Consider the following 17766-nt stretch of genomic DNA (forward strand, 5'->3'; position numbering starts at 1 on the left):
CCACTCCAGCCGACGCTTGGCATAGGGCATTGTGATCTTAGGCTTCTGTGCGGCTGCTCGGCCATGGAAACCCATTTCATGAAGCTCCAGACGAACACTTCTTGTGCTGACATTGCTTCCAAAGACCGTTTGCAACCGAGGACAGACTATTTTTACGCGCTTCAGCACCCGTTTTGTGAGCTTGCGTGGCCTACCACTTCGCAGCTGAGCTGTTGTTACTCCTAGACATTTACACTTTACAATAATAGCACTTACAGTTGACTGGGTAGCTGCTCTAGCAGGGCAGAAGTTTGACGAGTAAACGGTGCCACGTTGAAAGTTTCTGAGCTCTTCAGTAAGGCCATTCTACTGCCAATGTTTGTCTATGGAGATTGCAAGGCTCTGTGCTCAATGTTATACACCTGTTAGCAACAGCTATGGCTGAAATGGCCAAATACACTAATTTGAAGGGGTGTCCACATACTTTCTTTTGTAATATATAGTGTTTGTACTGAACCCAAATATAAACGCAACATGTAAAGTGTTGGTCCCATGTTTCATGAGCTGAAATAAAAGATCCCAGAAAAAATAAAAAGCTTATTTCTCTCAAATTGAGCACAAATTTGTTTACATCTCTGTTCGTGAACATTTGTCCTTTGCCAAGATAATTCATCAACCTGACAAGTGTGCCATATCAAGAAGCTGATTAAACAGCATGATCATTACACAGGTGGACCTTGTGCTGGGGACAATAAACGGCCACTCTAAAATGTGCAGTTGTCACAACACAATACCACAGATGTTTTGAGGGAGTGTGCAATTAGCATGCTGACTACAGGAATGTCCACCAGAGCTGTGTCTAGAGAATTTCGTATTAATTTCTCTACCATAAGCCACCTCCAACATCGTTTTAGAGACTGGCAGTACATCCAACCAGCCTTGCAACTGCAGACCACGTGTAACCACACCTGCCCATGACTTCCACATCCGGCTTCTTCACCTGCGGAATCATCTGAGGGGGTGCTGAGGAGTATTACAGTCTGTAATAAAGCCCTTTTGTGGAGAGAAACTCATTCTGATTGGCTGTCCCTGGCTCCCCAGTGGGTGGCCCTATGCCCTCCTAAGCCCACCCATTGCTGCACCCTTGCCCAGCATGTGAATTTCAAAGATTATGGCCCAATGAATTTATTTCAATTGACTCATTTCTTTTATATGAACTGTAACTTGGTGAAATAGTTGCACTTTGCGTTATGTTTTTGTTCAGTAATATAAACGTGTAGGTTTTTTACTATGACATTGTTTTGCATTCATTCAAATCAACATACAGTGGTGAATTTTGTTATCTGCAGCCAGTCGCTACTCTGGCGTGACTGTTCATTACTAAGTGCAAGAGCAACTCGACATGTGGCATCGTTGGTCTCTATGCCTCTTTGTGCCTGGACTCCTGGTATATCTGTCGAGACAGACATTTATGCAGAATGCAAACTGACTCCTTGTGATTTTCTTTACCCAAAATAAATAAATGAATCGTGACTAGACTCTGACTATTTCTAACTACTGTAGCAGCGTTTCCCAAACTTGGTCCTGGCCACCCCAAGGGGTGCAGGTTTTGTTTTTTGCTCTACACAGCGGATTCATATAATTGACTAATCATCAAGCTTTGATTATTTGAATCAGCTGTCTAGTGCTAGGGCAAATACCAAAACGTTCACCCCCTTGGGGTCCCCAGGACCCAGTTTGGGAAACGCTGAAGTATAGGGTATCATTTGAGACAGACTTTGTCATGTTTCATCCTGTGACTAACCATTTTCCTGTTTCTACAGCCAAGAGTCCTACCACTACTCAGTCCCCCAAATCCTCCTTCTTGGCCAGTCTGAACCCCAAGACCTGGGGCAAGCTGGGCGCCCAGACCAACAGCACCAACTCTGAGCCCTCTCGCACGGCCGGGGTGAGCGGCATGGCACGCGCCACTCCCAAGGACTCAGTCTCCAACAACAGGTAAGACGAAGACTAATGTTGTGGTGGTGATGACAAGTGTTGCTTTTATAGCAGTGTTGGTAGTACTGATGATAAAGTTGGTAATTGTGGCGATTTATAATAGTTGTGTTGGTGATATCATTAGCTCGCTCAGAATGTTATTAGGGCTGCGTTCATTCAAAAAATTGTGTGACACGTTCATTTAAACAGATACGGCGTTCTGAAAGATCAGTTGAAAATCGTGGAGGTGTTGGGTTGTGTAAATATGAGGATTCAAAATGCACCGCTGCCCTTGTTTTAAATTAGTCACTCATTGCTTCAAGCTACACCCCACCACACAGAGCAAACGTACTTCAGTCTGTTCAAGAACATTGAACATTTTGGGGAAGGTGTCTTTCAGTAAAAACTGTCACGTAATGTAGCAAGTGTTCAATCCAAATTTTGCCCTGCATTCGGCATTACCCGAGGTCCTGAGAGCCGCACTTAAAATTGCATGGGTTCGCGGGCCGGATCTGGTACCCCTGGTTTAATTGATCGTGCCTTCAATTACTCCTGGATCCAAGTTCTCTCCCCTCGGACAACCTCCTCCAATGGTTTTTGAGAGGGACTTATGAAATTAAGGACTGGAGGTTTTGACAGCTAGTAATATTTGATTTGACAGCTAGTAATATCTTCAGACAACCTTGGTGGTGGTGGTGATGATAATGATAGCCCCCCTCGCCCCACACAGGGACAAGATCAAGGCCTGGATCAAAGAGCAGGCCTGTAAGTTTGTGGCTCGCTACTTCAACACTGAAAAAATTGATGGCAGCAACCCCGCACTGAATGTACTCCAGAGACTCTGCACCGCCACGGAACAGCTCAGCCTGCAGGTACTGTACTCCACAATAGTCTTCTGTGTTGTAGTTTTGCACACTTTGACAATAAATACATACTCATTAGTTGCCATTTTGGAGTCTGCTTTGCCGACCCTGTTCGCTAATACTAATTTGCAAAATCAGTTTGTTTTGCTGTGCAGTTTTGATAGTACCCTGTACCATCCACACTGCTAGCTAATTCCAAGGTAATTAAGGTATGGTAGTGAGTGACTTGGGATATGAAGATAACATTCCTGACTGTTGTCACCCCCCCCCCAGATGGACGGTGGTGTGGAGTGCCTCGTGGAGATCTGCAGCATCGTGTCAGAGTCGGACGTGTCGTCGTTCGAGATCCAGCATAGCGGCCTGGTCAAGCAGCTGCTGCTCTACCTGACCTCCAGCAGTGACCGTGACCTGGTCAGCCGTGACGTTCGCCTCAAGAGGTTCCTGCACGTCTTCTACGGCTGCCCGGTAAGTCTGTGTTCGGCTGGGCAGATGCACAGAACTTGAATAAGATTCTATTTCTCTGGTCAGAAGCTCGTCTTTCGCCAGATGAAGACTTTCATCCTTTCTCAGCATCCAGTGACTGACAAGGGAGCCAACTCCAGTCTTTTAGTCCATGTAGACAGAGACTGGAGCTCAAGGCCCTAGTTATTGGCTATACAACTCATGGCTCTAAATACAGTATTAAGGCAGTATGAGGGTTTGCGCTCAGGCTAGAATGAATGGCGGCTGGTGTGTAGGAGTAAAAATATCTAGACTTCAAAAGGTACTCACTCAACAACGCCCCGGCCTCTGAGTTTTGTGACCTACTTGAGTATTGCATCTATTGCTTATTATATTGTTATGTAGCCTAGACCAGTGTTTCCCAGCTCGGGTCCTCAAGTACCCACAACAGCACACATTTTTGTTGTAGCCCCGGACAAAAACCCATGATTCAACTCATTGATGTCTTGATGATTAGTTGACAAGTTGAGTCGGGTGTTTTTCTCAGAGGCTACAACAAACATGTTGGAGGGACTGGAGTTGGGGAAACACTGGCCTAGACGTTGTCTTTCATTTATTTTATTGTGAGACGTTTAAATTGTCAAAAAAAAAAAATGTCTTCTACATATTCCCTGTTATTATACATTGACTTCCTATTCGCCATTATCAAATTAACTATAGCTGCTTGCTCCAGTTACTCACAGCAGGTGTCTTAAGTACATGTCTCCTTCATTTGTTTGTACAGCGCAGATGAAGGCTGAAGCGTATGCTCCTTTTTTATTCATACCGAACAAAAAATATAAAGGCAACATGCTATAATTTCAAAGATTTTACTGAGTTACAGTTCATATAAGAAAATCATTCAATTGAAATCCATTCATAAGGCATTATCTATGGATTTCACATGACCGGGAATACAGATATGCGTCTGTTGGTCACAGATACCTTAAAAAAAAGTAGGGGAGTGGATCGCAACACATCTCCTTCGCATATAGTTGATCAGGCTGTGGAATGCTGTCCCACTCCTCTTCACTGGCTGTCTGAAGTTGCTGGATATATGTCGGGAACTGGAACATATTGTCGTACACTTCGATCCAGGGCATCCCAAACCTGCTCAGTGGGTGACATGTCTGGGTTTGCAGGCCGTGGGAGAACTGGGACATTTTCAGCTTACAGGAATTGTGTACAGATCCTTCCGACATGGGGCTATGCATTATCAGGCTGAAACATAAGGTGATGGCGGCGGATGAGTGGCACAATAATGGGCCTCAGGATCTCGTCACGGTAACCGCCTGCCCACACGACGCCATACACGTGGTCTGCGGTTATGAGACCGGTTGGACATACTGCCAAATTCTCTAAAACAATGTTGGAGGTGGCTTATGGTAGAGAAATTAATGTTCATTTCTCAGACAATAGCTCTGGTGGACATTCCTGCAGTCAGAATGCCAATTGCACACTCCCTCAACTTGAGACATTAGTGGCATTGTGTTGTGATAAAACTGCACATTTATTTTGTGGCCTTTTAGTTTCCCCAGCACAAGGTGCACCTGTGTAATGGCCGTGCTGTTTAATCGGCTCCTTGATATGCCATACCTGTCAGGTGGATGGATTATCTTGGCAAAGGAGAAATTGTCTCTAACAGGGATGTAAACAAATTTGTGCTCACAAATTAGATCTTTGTATGGATTTTAAAGAATTTGAATTTCTTTCAAGCATGGGTTAAATTAAGTGTGTTATTTTTGTGTCTCGGCCTCCTTGGGTTTTTCCTTTTCATGGTTTAGTACCAGAAACATTTGAACACTAAACACAGCGACACAATTGACTGCTAAACCATGCTTTTGTCAGCTTTTTTTTTTTCTTTTTTTTTTTTTTTACACAACGGCGGAGTTCAACAATGGTTATAGCTGCTAGGAAACAAATGGAATAGACCTGACAAAGGGAGGAACTACCTAAACTTGTCCAATAATATATGCTTATTTTCATTTTCTGTTGCAAAATATGTTTATACGGTGTGCCGTAATGAATGCGACCCTAGTCTTTGCATGTTTGAAGCGTGTCCCTGCTGTGTTTTGCCCTTCCAGATCCCGGGGATGGAGCCGGCAGGCCGCCTGGAGCCGTCTGAGAACGGACCCCTGCTGTCACTGGTGCACAAGATGAACAACTGCCTAAGCCAGATGGAGCAGTTTCCTGTCAAGGTGCACGACTTCCCCAGTGGCAACGGCAATGGAAGCAGGTTAGTTAATTTACCTTGTCCCAGCTCTTCCTTCAATTTCTTCCTTTTGTTCCACAAACATTCTCTTTTAATGTCAGTCATTCACTTGTCCATTTATTAATGTGTGATGCCAATTGGCCCTATTGAAGTCAATATGGGTATAGGTGAAGGGGACTTTCCAGTATTCACCTCTGTATCATTGTGATTGTGTGTGCGTCTCTCCTTCAGAGGGTCTCAGGCCCTGAAGTTCTTCAACACACACCAACTCAAGTGTCAGCTGCAGAGGCACCCGGACTGTACCAATGTGAAGCAGTGGAAGGGGGGCCCGGTGAAGATTGATCCCCTGGCCTTGGTACAGGCAATTGAACGTTACCTGGTTGTCCGAGGTAAGCACTGCGAACTCTCACTTTGCATTGAGTTACTGACTTCTTATGGTATAGGGGACGCTTGCGTCCCACTTGGCCAAAAGCCAGGGAAAATGCAAATTCAAATAAAATGATAAAATCAAACTTTCATTAAATCACACATGTAAGATACTAAATTAAAGCTACACGTTGTGAGTGTAGCTCGTTGCGAGTCCAGCCAACATGTCAGATTTTAAAAAGGTTTTTTGGCGAAAGCATAAGAAGCTATAATCTGATGATAGCACAACAGTAAACAAAGAGTAGCATATTTCAACCCTGCAGACGCTACACAAAACGCATAAATAAACCAGAAAAAAACAACTTCCCAATAGCGCAACGTCACTACACAATATCTCAAAAGTTGCCTGTAAACTTTGCCATAACATTTCAAACTACTTTTGTAATACAACTAGGTATTTTTGAACGTTAATAATCGATCAAATTGAAGACCGGTCTATCTGTTTTCAATAGAGGACGAGAGGAAACTAACGCTACTTTTCAAGTCTTGCGCAACTCTCAACAGTGTTACCCATTTCCTAGATGGCCGTACTTCTTTATTGCACAAAGGAATAACCTCAACCAAATTCCAAAGACTGGTGACATCCAGTGGAAGTGGTAGGAACTGATAACAAGTTCCTAAGAAATACCGTTTCCCAATGAGACCCACTGAACAGACAGACTTCAAAAAACAAAAAAAATCTGAACGGTTAGTCGTCGGGATTTTGCCTGCTACATAAGTTCTGTTATACTCACAGACATGATTCAAACAGTTTTAGAAACTTCAGTGTTTTCTATCCAAATCTACTAATAATATGCATATCTTATATTCTTGGCATGAGTAGCAGGAAGTTGAAATTGGGCATGCTATTTATCCAAAAGTGAAAATGCTGCCCCCTATACCTTAAGAAGTTAAGCCCTTTCACTCCGTAAGGACATAGGTCACCCACAAATGATCTTCACCCAGCTGGGCCGCTTTCTCAAGTTCCTTCCCAGAGTATTTCTGTTCTTCCTTTTCTGTTGGCAGAATATAATGTTTCCTTGCATTGCTGACATTAATGGGTAACATGCTGACGTGCTCAATGGGACTTTTTATCTCTAAAGGTTACGGACGAATCAGAGAGGAGGATGAGGACAGTGACGATGATGGTTCAGACGATGAAATTGACGAATCGTTGGTACGTGGCTACAATGTCCTTGCAAAATACTCTCAATATTGGATGATATCTCTCCCCCACCCACCCATAACTTATTCTGTTACCTCCAACCCTAACTTGACCGTCTATCCTGGTACAGGCGGCCCAGTTCCTGAACTCTGGCAGCGTGCGTCACCGGCTACAATTCTACATCGGCGACCACCTGCTGCCCTACAACATGACGGTGTACCAGGCAGTGCGGCAGTTCAGCCTGCAGTCCGAGGAGGAGAGAGAGTCCACGGACGACGAGGCCAACCCGCTCGGGCGGGCTGGCATCTGGACCAAAACCCACACCATATGGTATCCCCTTTTATGCTGGATGGCCACACACACCAGTCTCTATAGGCTGGACTGGTTAAAAAACACAAAGGACTGATTTTTGTAGTGGGTGGCTGTTAGGCTTGTGCAGTGTAGCCACCTTCCCGGTGATGCGTCACACACAGGTCTATAGGCGGCTGAGTTGGTGAACGAATGCAACTAACTGACATGGTGATGTAGTCACTTTCCCCGTGATGATTTACACACACACTCTATCCCATCAGGTATAAGCCAGTGAGGGATGATGAGGATGGTACTAAGGATGCGGTGGGAGGTAAGAGGGGCCGGGCACAGACCGCCCCCACCAAGACCTCACCCCGCAACGCTAAGAAACAGGACGAGCTGTGGCACGGTAGGAACCACCACCACCCCTTCTGGGCCTAGACTGGTGGGGTGGGTGTCTGTTGTCTACTGGCCTGGAGACTGAGAAGGACCAGTTCTGCTTGTTTATTTTGTAGTGGAACTCTAATGTACTATTTACAGTGGGGAGGAAGTCATTTTTTAAAACTGCATTGTTGGTTAGGGGCTCGTAAGTAAGCATTTCACTGTAAGGTCTGTTGTATTCGGTTGTATTCAGCATTTCACTAAGGTCTACTACACTTGTTGTATTCGGCACATGTGACTAATAAGATTTGATCTGACCTGCTTCTCCTGCTTGAAACAAGTTAATGGACCTTTCGCAAAGCCCTGCCACACCTTGGTACTGTTGCAACCTCGGTCAACGTTTTCGCGAGAAGCCCAATTCCCCTTTCAGACCACTGGAGAAAACCACTCACAATGATCTCAAACTGTTTTTAATCCTTAAGTCTCTATTGACGCACCCTTGCGTGAATCTAAGTAACATAATTTGTCAGTTTAAGCTAGATGTTTTTTGGCATGGGCTGCGTCTCTATCCACCGCGTCTGTCTATGTCGACCTTCTGTATCTGCGGTGGCCGATCTACAGCGATGCTTGTCAGACCATGAGACATCCCAAAAATTGGTCTTCTCACAAAAAACATCTGTAGAGGAAAGATGTTCTCCGTTTCCACAAGTGTCATGGAACTTGTCTAATGGTAACCCATACAAATGTATGAAGGTAGTTTTATGGCAACTAAAGTAAGGGGTTAAATGTCCCAATAACCACATTTTCCTGAGCTTTCTTATCTCCTAGATATAGGAGAGACACTTCAAAACGTCTTGACAATTTTTGGGGGGGGCAATTTATGAATGTTATTCAATGCGTTTCTATGGTCTCTAGTAGTAAAGGCCAGATTCAATATTAAATATTTTTTTTATACTTCAAGTGTTACCAAAATTGAATATCTAAATGTGATCCTTGCTATAACCATTCCATATGTTAGCATAGTAGAACCCACCCACCCCCAACGGCTTAGACTTTTAGAAGTTAATGCACAATGAAATGCGACAGTCTACTCCTTGCTAATGGGGAGACTCTTTGCAATGTTGTGGTCATTACACGGAACCTGTCAAATTAGGTTTGTAGTATGGCTAGCCACCGGATGGCTCTGAATGCACTGTCCGTGTTGTACAATTTGGTAAACACTTTTGTTGTGCTATCAAATCGTTTGCTAATGACTACAGCAGATGAGCACTATATTTCTAATATAGCCAATTTATGTAGCTAACATGCATAACCATTTATATTAACCCTATATGTAACATTGTCTTTAAAAACCTGGTAAAGTGTCTGTGCGCAATGAAAACATTAAAGGAAACCACTATATATTCAAGAAGAGATCACCCATAAACACTTTTGGTCCTATATAGTTTTGATCTGCGTAATTACACTGTCGGAGATTGGTGCAAAAAAGATGATTCACTTCTGCTCTTTCGAATGGGCTCGTACGTTTCTAACAATACAACCACAGTATAATTTTGGATTTGAAAAACACTTCCAACAAGCTCTATTTCATGTATCATAGTTGAATGTGCCCTGGTGCATAATTATTTAGGCAATATGTTTTTATTTTATTTAACTAGGCAAGTCAGTTAAGAACAATTTCTTATTTACAATGACAGCCTTCTCCGGCCAAACCCGGACGACGCTGGGTCAATTGTGAGCCGCCCTATGGGACTCCCAAACATGGCTGTATGTGATACAGCCCGGGTTCGAACCAGGCACTAAAGTGACGCCTCTTGCACTGAGATACAGTGGCTTAGACTGCTGCGCCACTCGGGAGCCCAATTAAACATTTTTTTTTTTTATACTCTTTTTGCCATAGCCATCCAAGTGTTTGAAACGTGAGCTTGTCTGAGGTGTCTGTCTACGCTTGCTATCCATCAGCATGCCCAACATTTCGGGGTCGGGGCTTATTGAATGGTTAATTGACGCTTTTTAATTTTTTTTTACCATCAATGAATGTGACCTGAGATGACCTGTTAACACAAACCCACAGATATTGGCTGTTTAATCAATTAATCAAATGTATTTTTACATCAGCAGTTGTCCCAAAGTGCTTTTGCGCCAACCCCAGGGGCCAAAGGGCTTTCAGTCTCAAATGTCAGCCTTTTCTCTACACCGTATTACTTTGAAAGTAGTGCACGCCATAGATCTGACCATTCCATCACCTACACTAAATCTGACCATTCATGTCCTTATCTCATACTGAACATTTTACCATGTCAGTTTAGTTACTACATATCTGGGCGTCATTACATTCATTAGGCACAAAACGTAAGAAAATGACTGAAACAGGAAGGGTGCACTAATGAATATGAACCTGACCTGCTGTCTCTCCCCTCCCAGACGGCGTGTGTCCCAGCGTGGCCAGCCCCTTGGAGATGTACCTCATGTCAGAGCCCCCGGAGAGCATCACCTTCGACGACCCGTCTCTGGATGTCAACCTGCTGCTGAGGGTGCTGCACTCCATTAGTAGTTACTGGTTCTACCTGTACGACGTGAGTAGCCTGTTCTATCCTCCCTCCACCCCACAGATACTGGCTCAAACTTCACTAACTGACAAACATACTGGTCGAATCCCACATAGCACCCTGTAACCTTTTGTAGTGCGCTACTTTTGACCAGGTCCAAGAGAGTAGTCCACCATGTAGGGAACAAATTGCAATTTGGGACACAAGCCTGTAGGTCTGCCTCCAACAGATTCCGCTGTCTATCATACATGATCTACTTAATGCTAAATATGTCTTTGTTGTCTTTGTGGGCTTATAGGGGGTCAAACACAGTGTACCATCACTATAACTGTCTGCTAGCTAGACAGCCCTCTTAGTGCACACAGTTGCCCCCAAATAACTGTATCTTCAAACAATACCTAGCAGCCTGTGTCTGTCTCCCTTTGCATCAGAGGGGCAGAGGCACTGCGTTGTTGTAGTTCCAGTCGGCTGAGGTTGTTGTTTTTTTCAGAATGCTGTGTCTAAGGAGATCATCCCCACCAGTGAGTTCATCAACAGTAAGCTGACAGCCAAGGCCAACCGACAGCTGCAGGACCCTCTGGTCATCATGACCGGCAACATCCCCACCTGGCTCACAGAGCTTGGGAAGACCTGGTAACTCATCAGACTACTTTCCAGCTCATAACACCTACTGATTCAGAACACAAAGAAAGCTGCCTAGCTTTTGAATACTAGGCATTACTGGCCTAGTATTCAGTAATGCAATGTCCTCAAACTGCATGTCTAGACCAGGCTTGGGGACAATTTCAAATCAGGAAGTAAATTCCAATTTTCTCTTATAGGCACAAAATTAACCCCCACATAAGGAACTGTGTGTACACACACACTCACTAGTTTATTAGGTACTACACACCTTCCACGAAGACGGATTGAGTCACATGGCTAGCTACAATGCATTCAGAAAGTATTCGAACCCCTTGACTTTTTACACATTTTAAGTTTTCAGACCCTTTGCTATTAGACTCGAAATTGAGCTCCAGTGTGTCCTGTTTACGATCTTCCTTGATATTTGTACAACTTGATTTGGAGTGGTAAATTCAATTGATTGGACATGATTTGGAAAGGCACACACCTGTCTATATAAGGTCCCACAGTTGACAGTGCATATCTGAGCAAAAACCAAGCCATGATATCGAAGGAATTGTATGTAGAGCTCCGAGACAGGATTATGTCTAGGCTTAGATCTGGGGAAGGGTTCCAAAATATTTCTACAACATTGAAGGGCCCTGAGAACACAGTGGCCTCCTTCCATTTAAGAATGATGAAGTTTGGAACCACCAAGTCTATTCCTAGAGCTGGCCGGCCAAACTGAGCAATCAGGGGAGAATGGCCTAAGTCAGGGAGGTGACCAAGAACCCAGTGGTCACTGACAGCACTTCAGAGTTTCTCTGTGGGGATGGGAGAACCTTCCAGAAGGATAACATCTCTGAAGTACTCCACCACCTTTATGGTTGAGTGACCAGATGGAAGCCACTCCTCAGTAAAACGCACATGACAGCCTGCTTGGAACCAAAAGGCACCTGAAAGACTGTCAGACCATGAGAATCAAGATTCTCTTTTTTTTTATGAAACCAAGATTCAACTCTTTGACCTGAATGCCAAGCGGAATGTCTGGAGGAAATCTGGCAACATCCCTACAGTGAAGCATGATGGTGGCAGCATCGTGCTGTGTGGATGTTTTTCAGCAACATGGACTGGGAGACTAGTCAGGATCGAGGGAAAGATGAACGGAGCAAAGTACAGAGATCCTTGATGAAAACCTGCTCCAGAGTGCTCAGACTGGGGCGAAAGTTCACCTTCCTACAGGACAGCGACAAGTCTCTGAATGTTCTTGAGTGGCCCAACCAGAGCCCGGACTTGAACCCGATTGAACATCCCTGGAGATGTAATATTTCAGTTTGTAATTTTTAATACATTTGCTAAAATTGTTAAGCCTGTTTTTGCTTTGTCATTATGGGGTATTGTGTGAAGATTGTAGGGAAAAAATGATTTAATCAATTTTAGAATAAGGCTGTAACATAACAAAATGTGGGAAAAGTCAAGGGGTCTGAGTCAGAGGCTTTCAGTTTGTTTCGGTTGAACGTTATAATGGTCAAAACGAGTGACCTAAGCGACTGACCTGTGCCAGGTGCGCCGATCCAATATCTCAAACTCCCGCACTCCTCGGCTTTTCACACACAAGTCAGTGTCTAGGGTTTACTGAGAATGGTGCGACAAACAAAAAACATTGTCAGTGGCATTCCTGTGGGCGAAAACCTGTTGCGAGACGTAGAAGGAGGAGGGAAAGAATCTTGCAAACAGGCGGGCCACGAACAGACCAATAACAGCGCAGAACTGCATCTCACAATGCACAACTCGTAGATCCTTGTCACGGATGGGCTATCGCAGCAGACGACCACACCAGGTTCCACTCCTATCTGCAAAAAAACGAGAAGCGGCTCCAGTGGCCATGCGATCATCAACACTGGACAATTGAGGAGTGGAATAACATGTAACATGACAGCAAGTTCAATTTTCTTGAGTGGCCTGTGCAGTCCCCTGACCTCAATCCAATTTAGGATGAGATGGAACGGGCTGAGCGCAGCATGAATGTATCGCCATCCAATCTGCTGTAACTGCATGATGCTATCACATTAGCATGGACCAACATCTCTGTAGAACGTTTCACCTTGTAGAATGCCCCGCAGAATTCAGGCAGTTTTGGAGGCTATGGGTGGTCCGACCCAGTACTACACTGAATAAAAAATATAACGGCAACATGCAGCAATTTCAAAGGGTTACAATTCATATAAGGAAATCAGTCAACTGAGAAATGCATTAGGCCCTAATCTATTGATTTCACATGACTGGGAATACAGATGCAATTTTTGTTTTTTAAATTTATTTTCAGCTTATGAACAGGAGACCAACACTGTTGCGTTGTTTATTTTTGTTCAGTATAGATGGGTGTACCTAATAAACTGGCAGTGTGTGTATGTATATATATGCCATGTATTTTGACCAACTATTTCATTCACTCTCCCTCCTCCCCAGTCCCTTCTTCTTCCCGTTCGACACACGGCAGATGCTCTTCTATGTAACAGCGTTTGACCGTGACCGGGCCATGCAGCGCCTCCTCGACACCAACCCCGAGATCAACCAATCAGATTCTCAGGACAGCCGCGTGGCGCCCCGCCTCGACAGGAAAAAGGTGTTTGAAAATGTTAGAATGATGTTGGTGTAATGTCACAATCCGCTCAATGCATGCATTTCAAATGCCTTTCTGGAATAGGTTCAAGTATAGCAAAGAAGAGTGGATGTCCCCAATTACAATTATCCAGCCAGTTCATCTGCTTTTTGTATCCTGCCGACTCCTGTTTGTCTTGTCACTAACTCTTCCTTTCTGCTCGTCCCCCTCGGTCTCCAGCGAACGATAAACCGTGAGGAGCTGCTGAAGCAGGCGGAGTCAGTGATGCAGGACCTCGGCAGCTCCAGAGCCATGCTGGAGATCCAGTATGAGAACGAGGTACAGTATACGCATTCACACCCTCATTCAGAGCACTTCAATCACCTTCATTTTGAGTTTGTCCCTCTCATAAAAAGTAAGATACCGTGTCGTTTGGGGGATTACATTTTGAATATGGCCCTGGACTTATTGGATAGAAGCTCATCTCTTCCCTCTTTTCTTTCTTTCTTTCTCTCCCTCCCTCTTTTCCTTTTCTCTCTCCTCTTACTCGGCCTCGCTCTCTCCCTTCTTCCCCCCTATCCTTCTGTCAGGTGGGCACAGGGCTGGGTCCCACCCTGGAGTTCTACGCCCTGGTCTCCCAGGAGCTGCAGAGGGCCGACCTTGGGCTGTGGAGGGGTGAGGAGGTCACCCTGTCCAACCCCAAAGGTAACTTTCTACTCCAACCCTCTGGGGAATAGATTTGTCTCTAAATAGGAGCTCCTAAAAAATGTTTTAGTAGTGATTTCTGTAACAAATAAACTACTGTACAGAAATTTGATTTATTTTAGATATAAAGGCTCTCCTACAATTTTCCAAAATGCCACAACTGTTTAGTCACATCTTGCTGAGATATGGGCTCCTGAAGGGGACACCCACATTGGAACATCTCTTCCTCTCCCTAAATCTCCTCTCCTCTCCACTATCTTGATTTTTCTGTCTCCCAGGAAGCCAAGAAGGGACCAAGTACATGTTCAGCTCCCGAGGGCTGTTTGCCGTTCCCTTCGGCAGGACAACCAAACCGGCGCACATCGCCAAAATCAAGATGAAGTTCCGCTTCCTGGGCAAGCTGATGGCCAAGGCCATAATGGACTTCAGACTGGTAAACCGTACCACTTTGTTGTACCTTGGACCAGTCTCTGTAGTCTCCAATGCCAATGCTTCTAGACCTTCTATTTAGTCCTTTTGGAGTGGTTTTTAACACTTGCATTACTTGACTTAAGCCCTGTTTGCTGGGTTTGCAGGAATAAAGTTGGGTGATGTAACTCTCCTCTTCTACAGCCCTCATACATGCTTTCACCTTTCAAGCAGAGTTTTACGTTTACCAGAACCTCTCAGTGGGGAGCCCTCTGCTGAACTAACGCCTCTGTCTCCTCTCCACTCCCTCCCAGCTGGACCTGCCTCTGGGGCTGCCCTTCTACAAGTGGATGCTGCGGCACGAGACATCCATCAGCTCCCACGACCTGGTCAACATCGACCCGGGCGTGGCCAAGTCCATCCAGCACCTGGAGGATATCATCCGCCAGAAGAAGAGGCTGGAGCAGGACCTCTCCCAGGTCAGTCCCCGATATACACAACCTCCCCAGACGCAGCTAATGGCCCCTCCCTATCAGATTGCCGATGCTCCTCCATGTTACGTTCCCCATATTAATAAAAGGCCTGTTTCCTCCATGTGTGTCTCCTAGACAAGGGAGACCCTGCAGCAAGCTCTGGAGAGTCTCAACATGAACGGCTGCTCTGTGGAGGACCTGGGCCTGGACTTCACCCTGCCTGGTTTCCCCAACATTGAGCTGAAGAAGGGGGGCAAGGATGTCCCTGTCACCATCTACAACCTGGAGGAGTACCTCAGGGTGGGTAGCTCGCACACATCAGGGCTCCTACATATAGACTCTCCACACCACCTGACCGTTGGTCCTCTTCTCTCTACAGCTGGTGGTCTACTGGACGATGAACGAAGGCGTGTCCCGGCAGTTTGAGTCTTTCAGGGAAGGGTTCGAGTCGGTCTTCCCCCTGCATCACTTGCAGTATTTCTACCCTGAAGAGGTGAGTCCGGCTTATCGCTAATCCCAAGAAACAATGATTTATTTCGCTGTTCTGTTTGTCTTCAGGGTGTCAAGTTGCTAACCCCCTCTATGCTCTCCCATCCACCTGTAGTTGGATCAGCTGCTTTGTGGCAGCAAGTCCGAGACCTGGGACGTCAAGACCCTGATGGAGTGCTGTCGTCCTGACCACGGCTACACGCATGACAGGTCAGCGACCAGACCTACATTGAGTGTCATGTTTAGGACTTGCCAGAGTGCAGTGGTTTGATGTGTTGTCTGTTTCTCTCCACAGTCGTGCTGTTGGGTTCCTGTTTGATGTGCTCAGTAGTTTTGACGCAGAGCAGCAGAGACTCTTCCTGCAGTTTGTCACAGGAAGCCCCAGGCTGCCTGTTGGAGGTGAGTGATCAGGGACACCTACACACATTCACTCACCATACACACTTGAAGAATTGTTGTGCCTCGAAGATGCGTGGGTCCCGTTCTCTGACTTTGTGGATTGAACAAGCCCATACTTTGGGTGCAATGTTTTCTGACTGCGGAGCATTTTAACTTAGGCTGCAGTCATGTCGCGCCCTCATGCACTTAGTAAAGAAATGAACGGGACACCGCTCACCCTACTGGAAACCCACACAAATAGGCATGAACACCATAGACCTCAAGGACAGAGAATGGGACGAGGCAAAAGGCATATTAAGTAGGTCGACAGACGAAATCCAAACATGGCTCTGTTTTGATCTGATTCTGAGCATGCAACCTCTCCTCCAGGTTTCCGTAGTCTGAACCCGCCGCTGACCATTGTGCGGAAGACTTTTGAGTCAACGGAGAACCCGGACGACTTCCTGCCCTCGGTAATGACCTGCGTCAACTACCTGAAGCTGCCCGACTACTCCAGCATCGAGATCATGCGCAAGAAACTGTTGATTGCGGCCCGAGAGGGCCAGCAGTCCTTCCACCTGTCCTGATCTCGCGGTCTCTCCCATTCAAAATGCCTTCTACAGCAAACCGACGTAATCATGACTTCCTTCTAGTTTTTTCTTTTTGTAATCACCTACATCAAGGCAAAATGTGTACAGCCTTCTTGTTAGAGAACGCAGCTTGCAGAAATTAAAAAAGGACTTGATATATATTTGCTGCCCCTGTCTCTCCTACAAAGGCGTTACATGACTCGCAGAACAAAAAATAAATAAAACTGCGAAAAAATTATATCAGTAGTTGAGTAATGTTTAAAAAGAAAAAAGAAAAAAAATGTGGGTGACATTTTAAATGCATTGCTGTGTGATATTTAAAGGGATGTTTCTTCTCCAGAGTGGTGAATGACATCACTGTGGTGGGGAGGGGAGGTCCATTGAGCAAGCTAGGTTCACTTTAGCTCCAAAGATAATTTGTACAGAAAAATTTGCAGACTTTGCTCATTCTACACATTTGATAGAATAGCTCTTTGTTCTCGTGTCTCCTTTCCCCTTCAGTTTGTCTGTTTGCATTCTGTTCTCGTGTATTATACGGCCCCAATTTGTTGCATTTTGGTTCTGCTTTTCCCCCCTCTCTGTGTTTTTGCTTATACATTTTTTGGAAACGAGAGTTGCAGTTGGTTGACTGTGGGTAGTGATAAGAGCGTAGTACCTACTCTTTATTTTTTTTTCCTAAATTGAAATAGTTTTTCTGGCCTACAATTACAGAGCTTCAGCTCAAACGTTATAAGAGTTATCCAATGTGTTGGACTTTTATTTTTGCCCTCACTTTGATGGAGTAGTAGTGTGTCTCAGCTGGACCCTGAGGGAGTGCCCTCTGGGAAGACTGATTGTCTGGGCCTTGCGCCGAGCCGCCACCCCCAATCCCTGTTGTAGCCGAGAGCACACATTTGGCTGGACTCATTTCATGGCCAGAAAGCATTTCAAGTTCATTTATGGAATAAGAGTTTATATGCAGTTTGACGCCCGGTTTGAGGTGGATGTCTGCTTTACCTTTTTTAATTTTCAATTTTTTTTTCTTGCTGTAGTTAATTTTTTTGGCTGCTGGCTTGGAACAAACCGTGGTGTGCACCTGCAGTCTGTGGCCAGGGGAGGGCCCCACTCTGCTCTCCTGGCCTGATCGTTCATGTGCTGGTTTCTAAGATCTGCAATAATTTACTGCATCAGGTTCATGTTTTTACCTGAACATAAAATAAAGTAACTGTTTGACTCA

At 45.1% G+C, this 17766-nt stretch overlaps 1 protein-coding gene across 21 annotated transcripts in view; it reads left to right on the plus strand.

The window, feature by feature from the left end:
- LOC139382795 (E3 ubiquitin-protein ligase TRIP12) overlaps positions 1-17766 on the plus strand; it is a 53819-nt gene extending 36053 nt beyond the window's left edge. For all 21 annotated transcript variants that reach the window (XM_071126989.1, XM_071126994.1, XM_071126992.1 and 18 more), the window contains 20 exons: positions 1803-1977; positions 2687-2828; positions 3093-3284; positions 5384-5535; positions 5743-5900; positions 7020-7093; positions 7212-7411; positions 7654-7781; positions 10178-10329; positions 10793-10935; positions 13375-13531; positions 13748-13846; positions 14098-14212; positions 14491-14645; positions 14935-15099; positions 15229-15393; positions 15473-15586; positions 15698-15792; positions 15878-15981; positions 16351-17766. In XM_071126989.1, coding sequence (XP_070983090.1) covers positions 1803-1977; positions 2687-2828; positions 3093-3284; positions 5384-5535; positions 5743-5900; positions 7020-7093; positions 7212-7411; positions 7654-7781; positions 10178-10329; positions 10793-10935; positions 13375-13531; positions 13748-13846; positions 14098-14212; positions 14491-14645; positions 14935-15099; positions 15229-15393; positions 15473-15586; positions 15698-15792; positions 15878-15981; positions 16351-16547 — 2882 coding nt within the window. In that variant the 3' untranslated portion in view covers positions 16548-17766. The remainder of the gene's footprint in view (positions 1-1802; positions 1978-2686; positions 2829-3092; positions 3285-5383; positions 5536-5742; positions 5901-7019; positions 7094-7211; positions 7412-7653; positions 7782-10177; positions 10330-10792; positions 10936-13374; positions 13532-13747; positions 13847-14097; positions 14213-14490; positions 14646-14934; positions 15100-15228; positions 15394-15472; positions 15587-15697; positions 15793-15877; positions 15982-16350) is intronic.

Source organism: Oncorhynchus clarkii, chromosome 24 (genome assembly GCF_045791955.1).
Source record: "Oncorhynchus clarkii lewisi isolate Uvic-CL-2024 chromosome 24, UVic_Ocla_1.0, whole genome shotgun sequence".
NCBI lineage: Eukaryota > Metazoa > Chordata > Actinopteri > Salmoniformes > Salmonidae > Oncorhynchus > Oncorhynchus clarkii.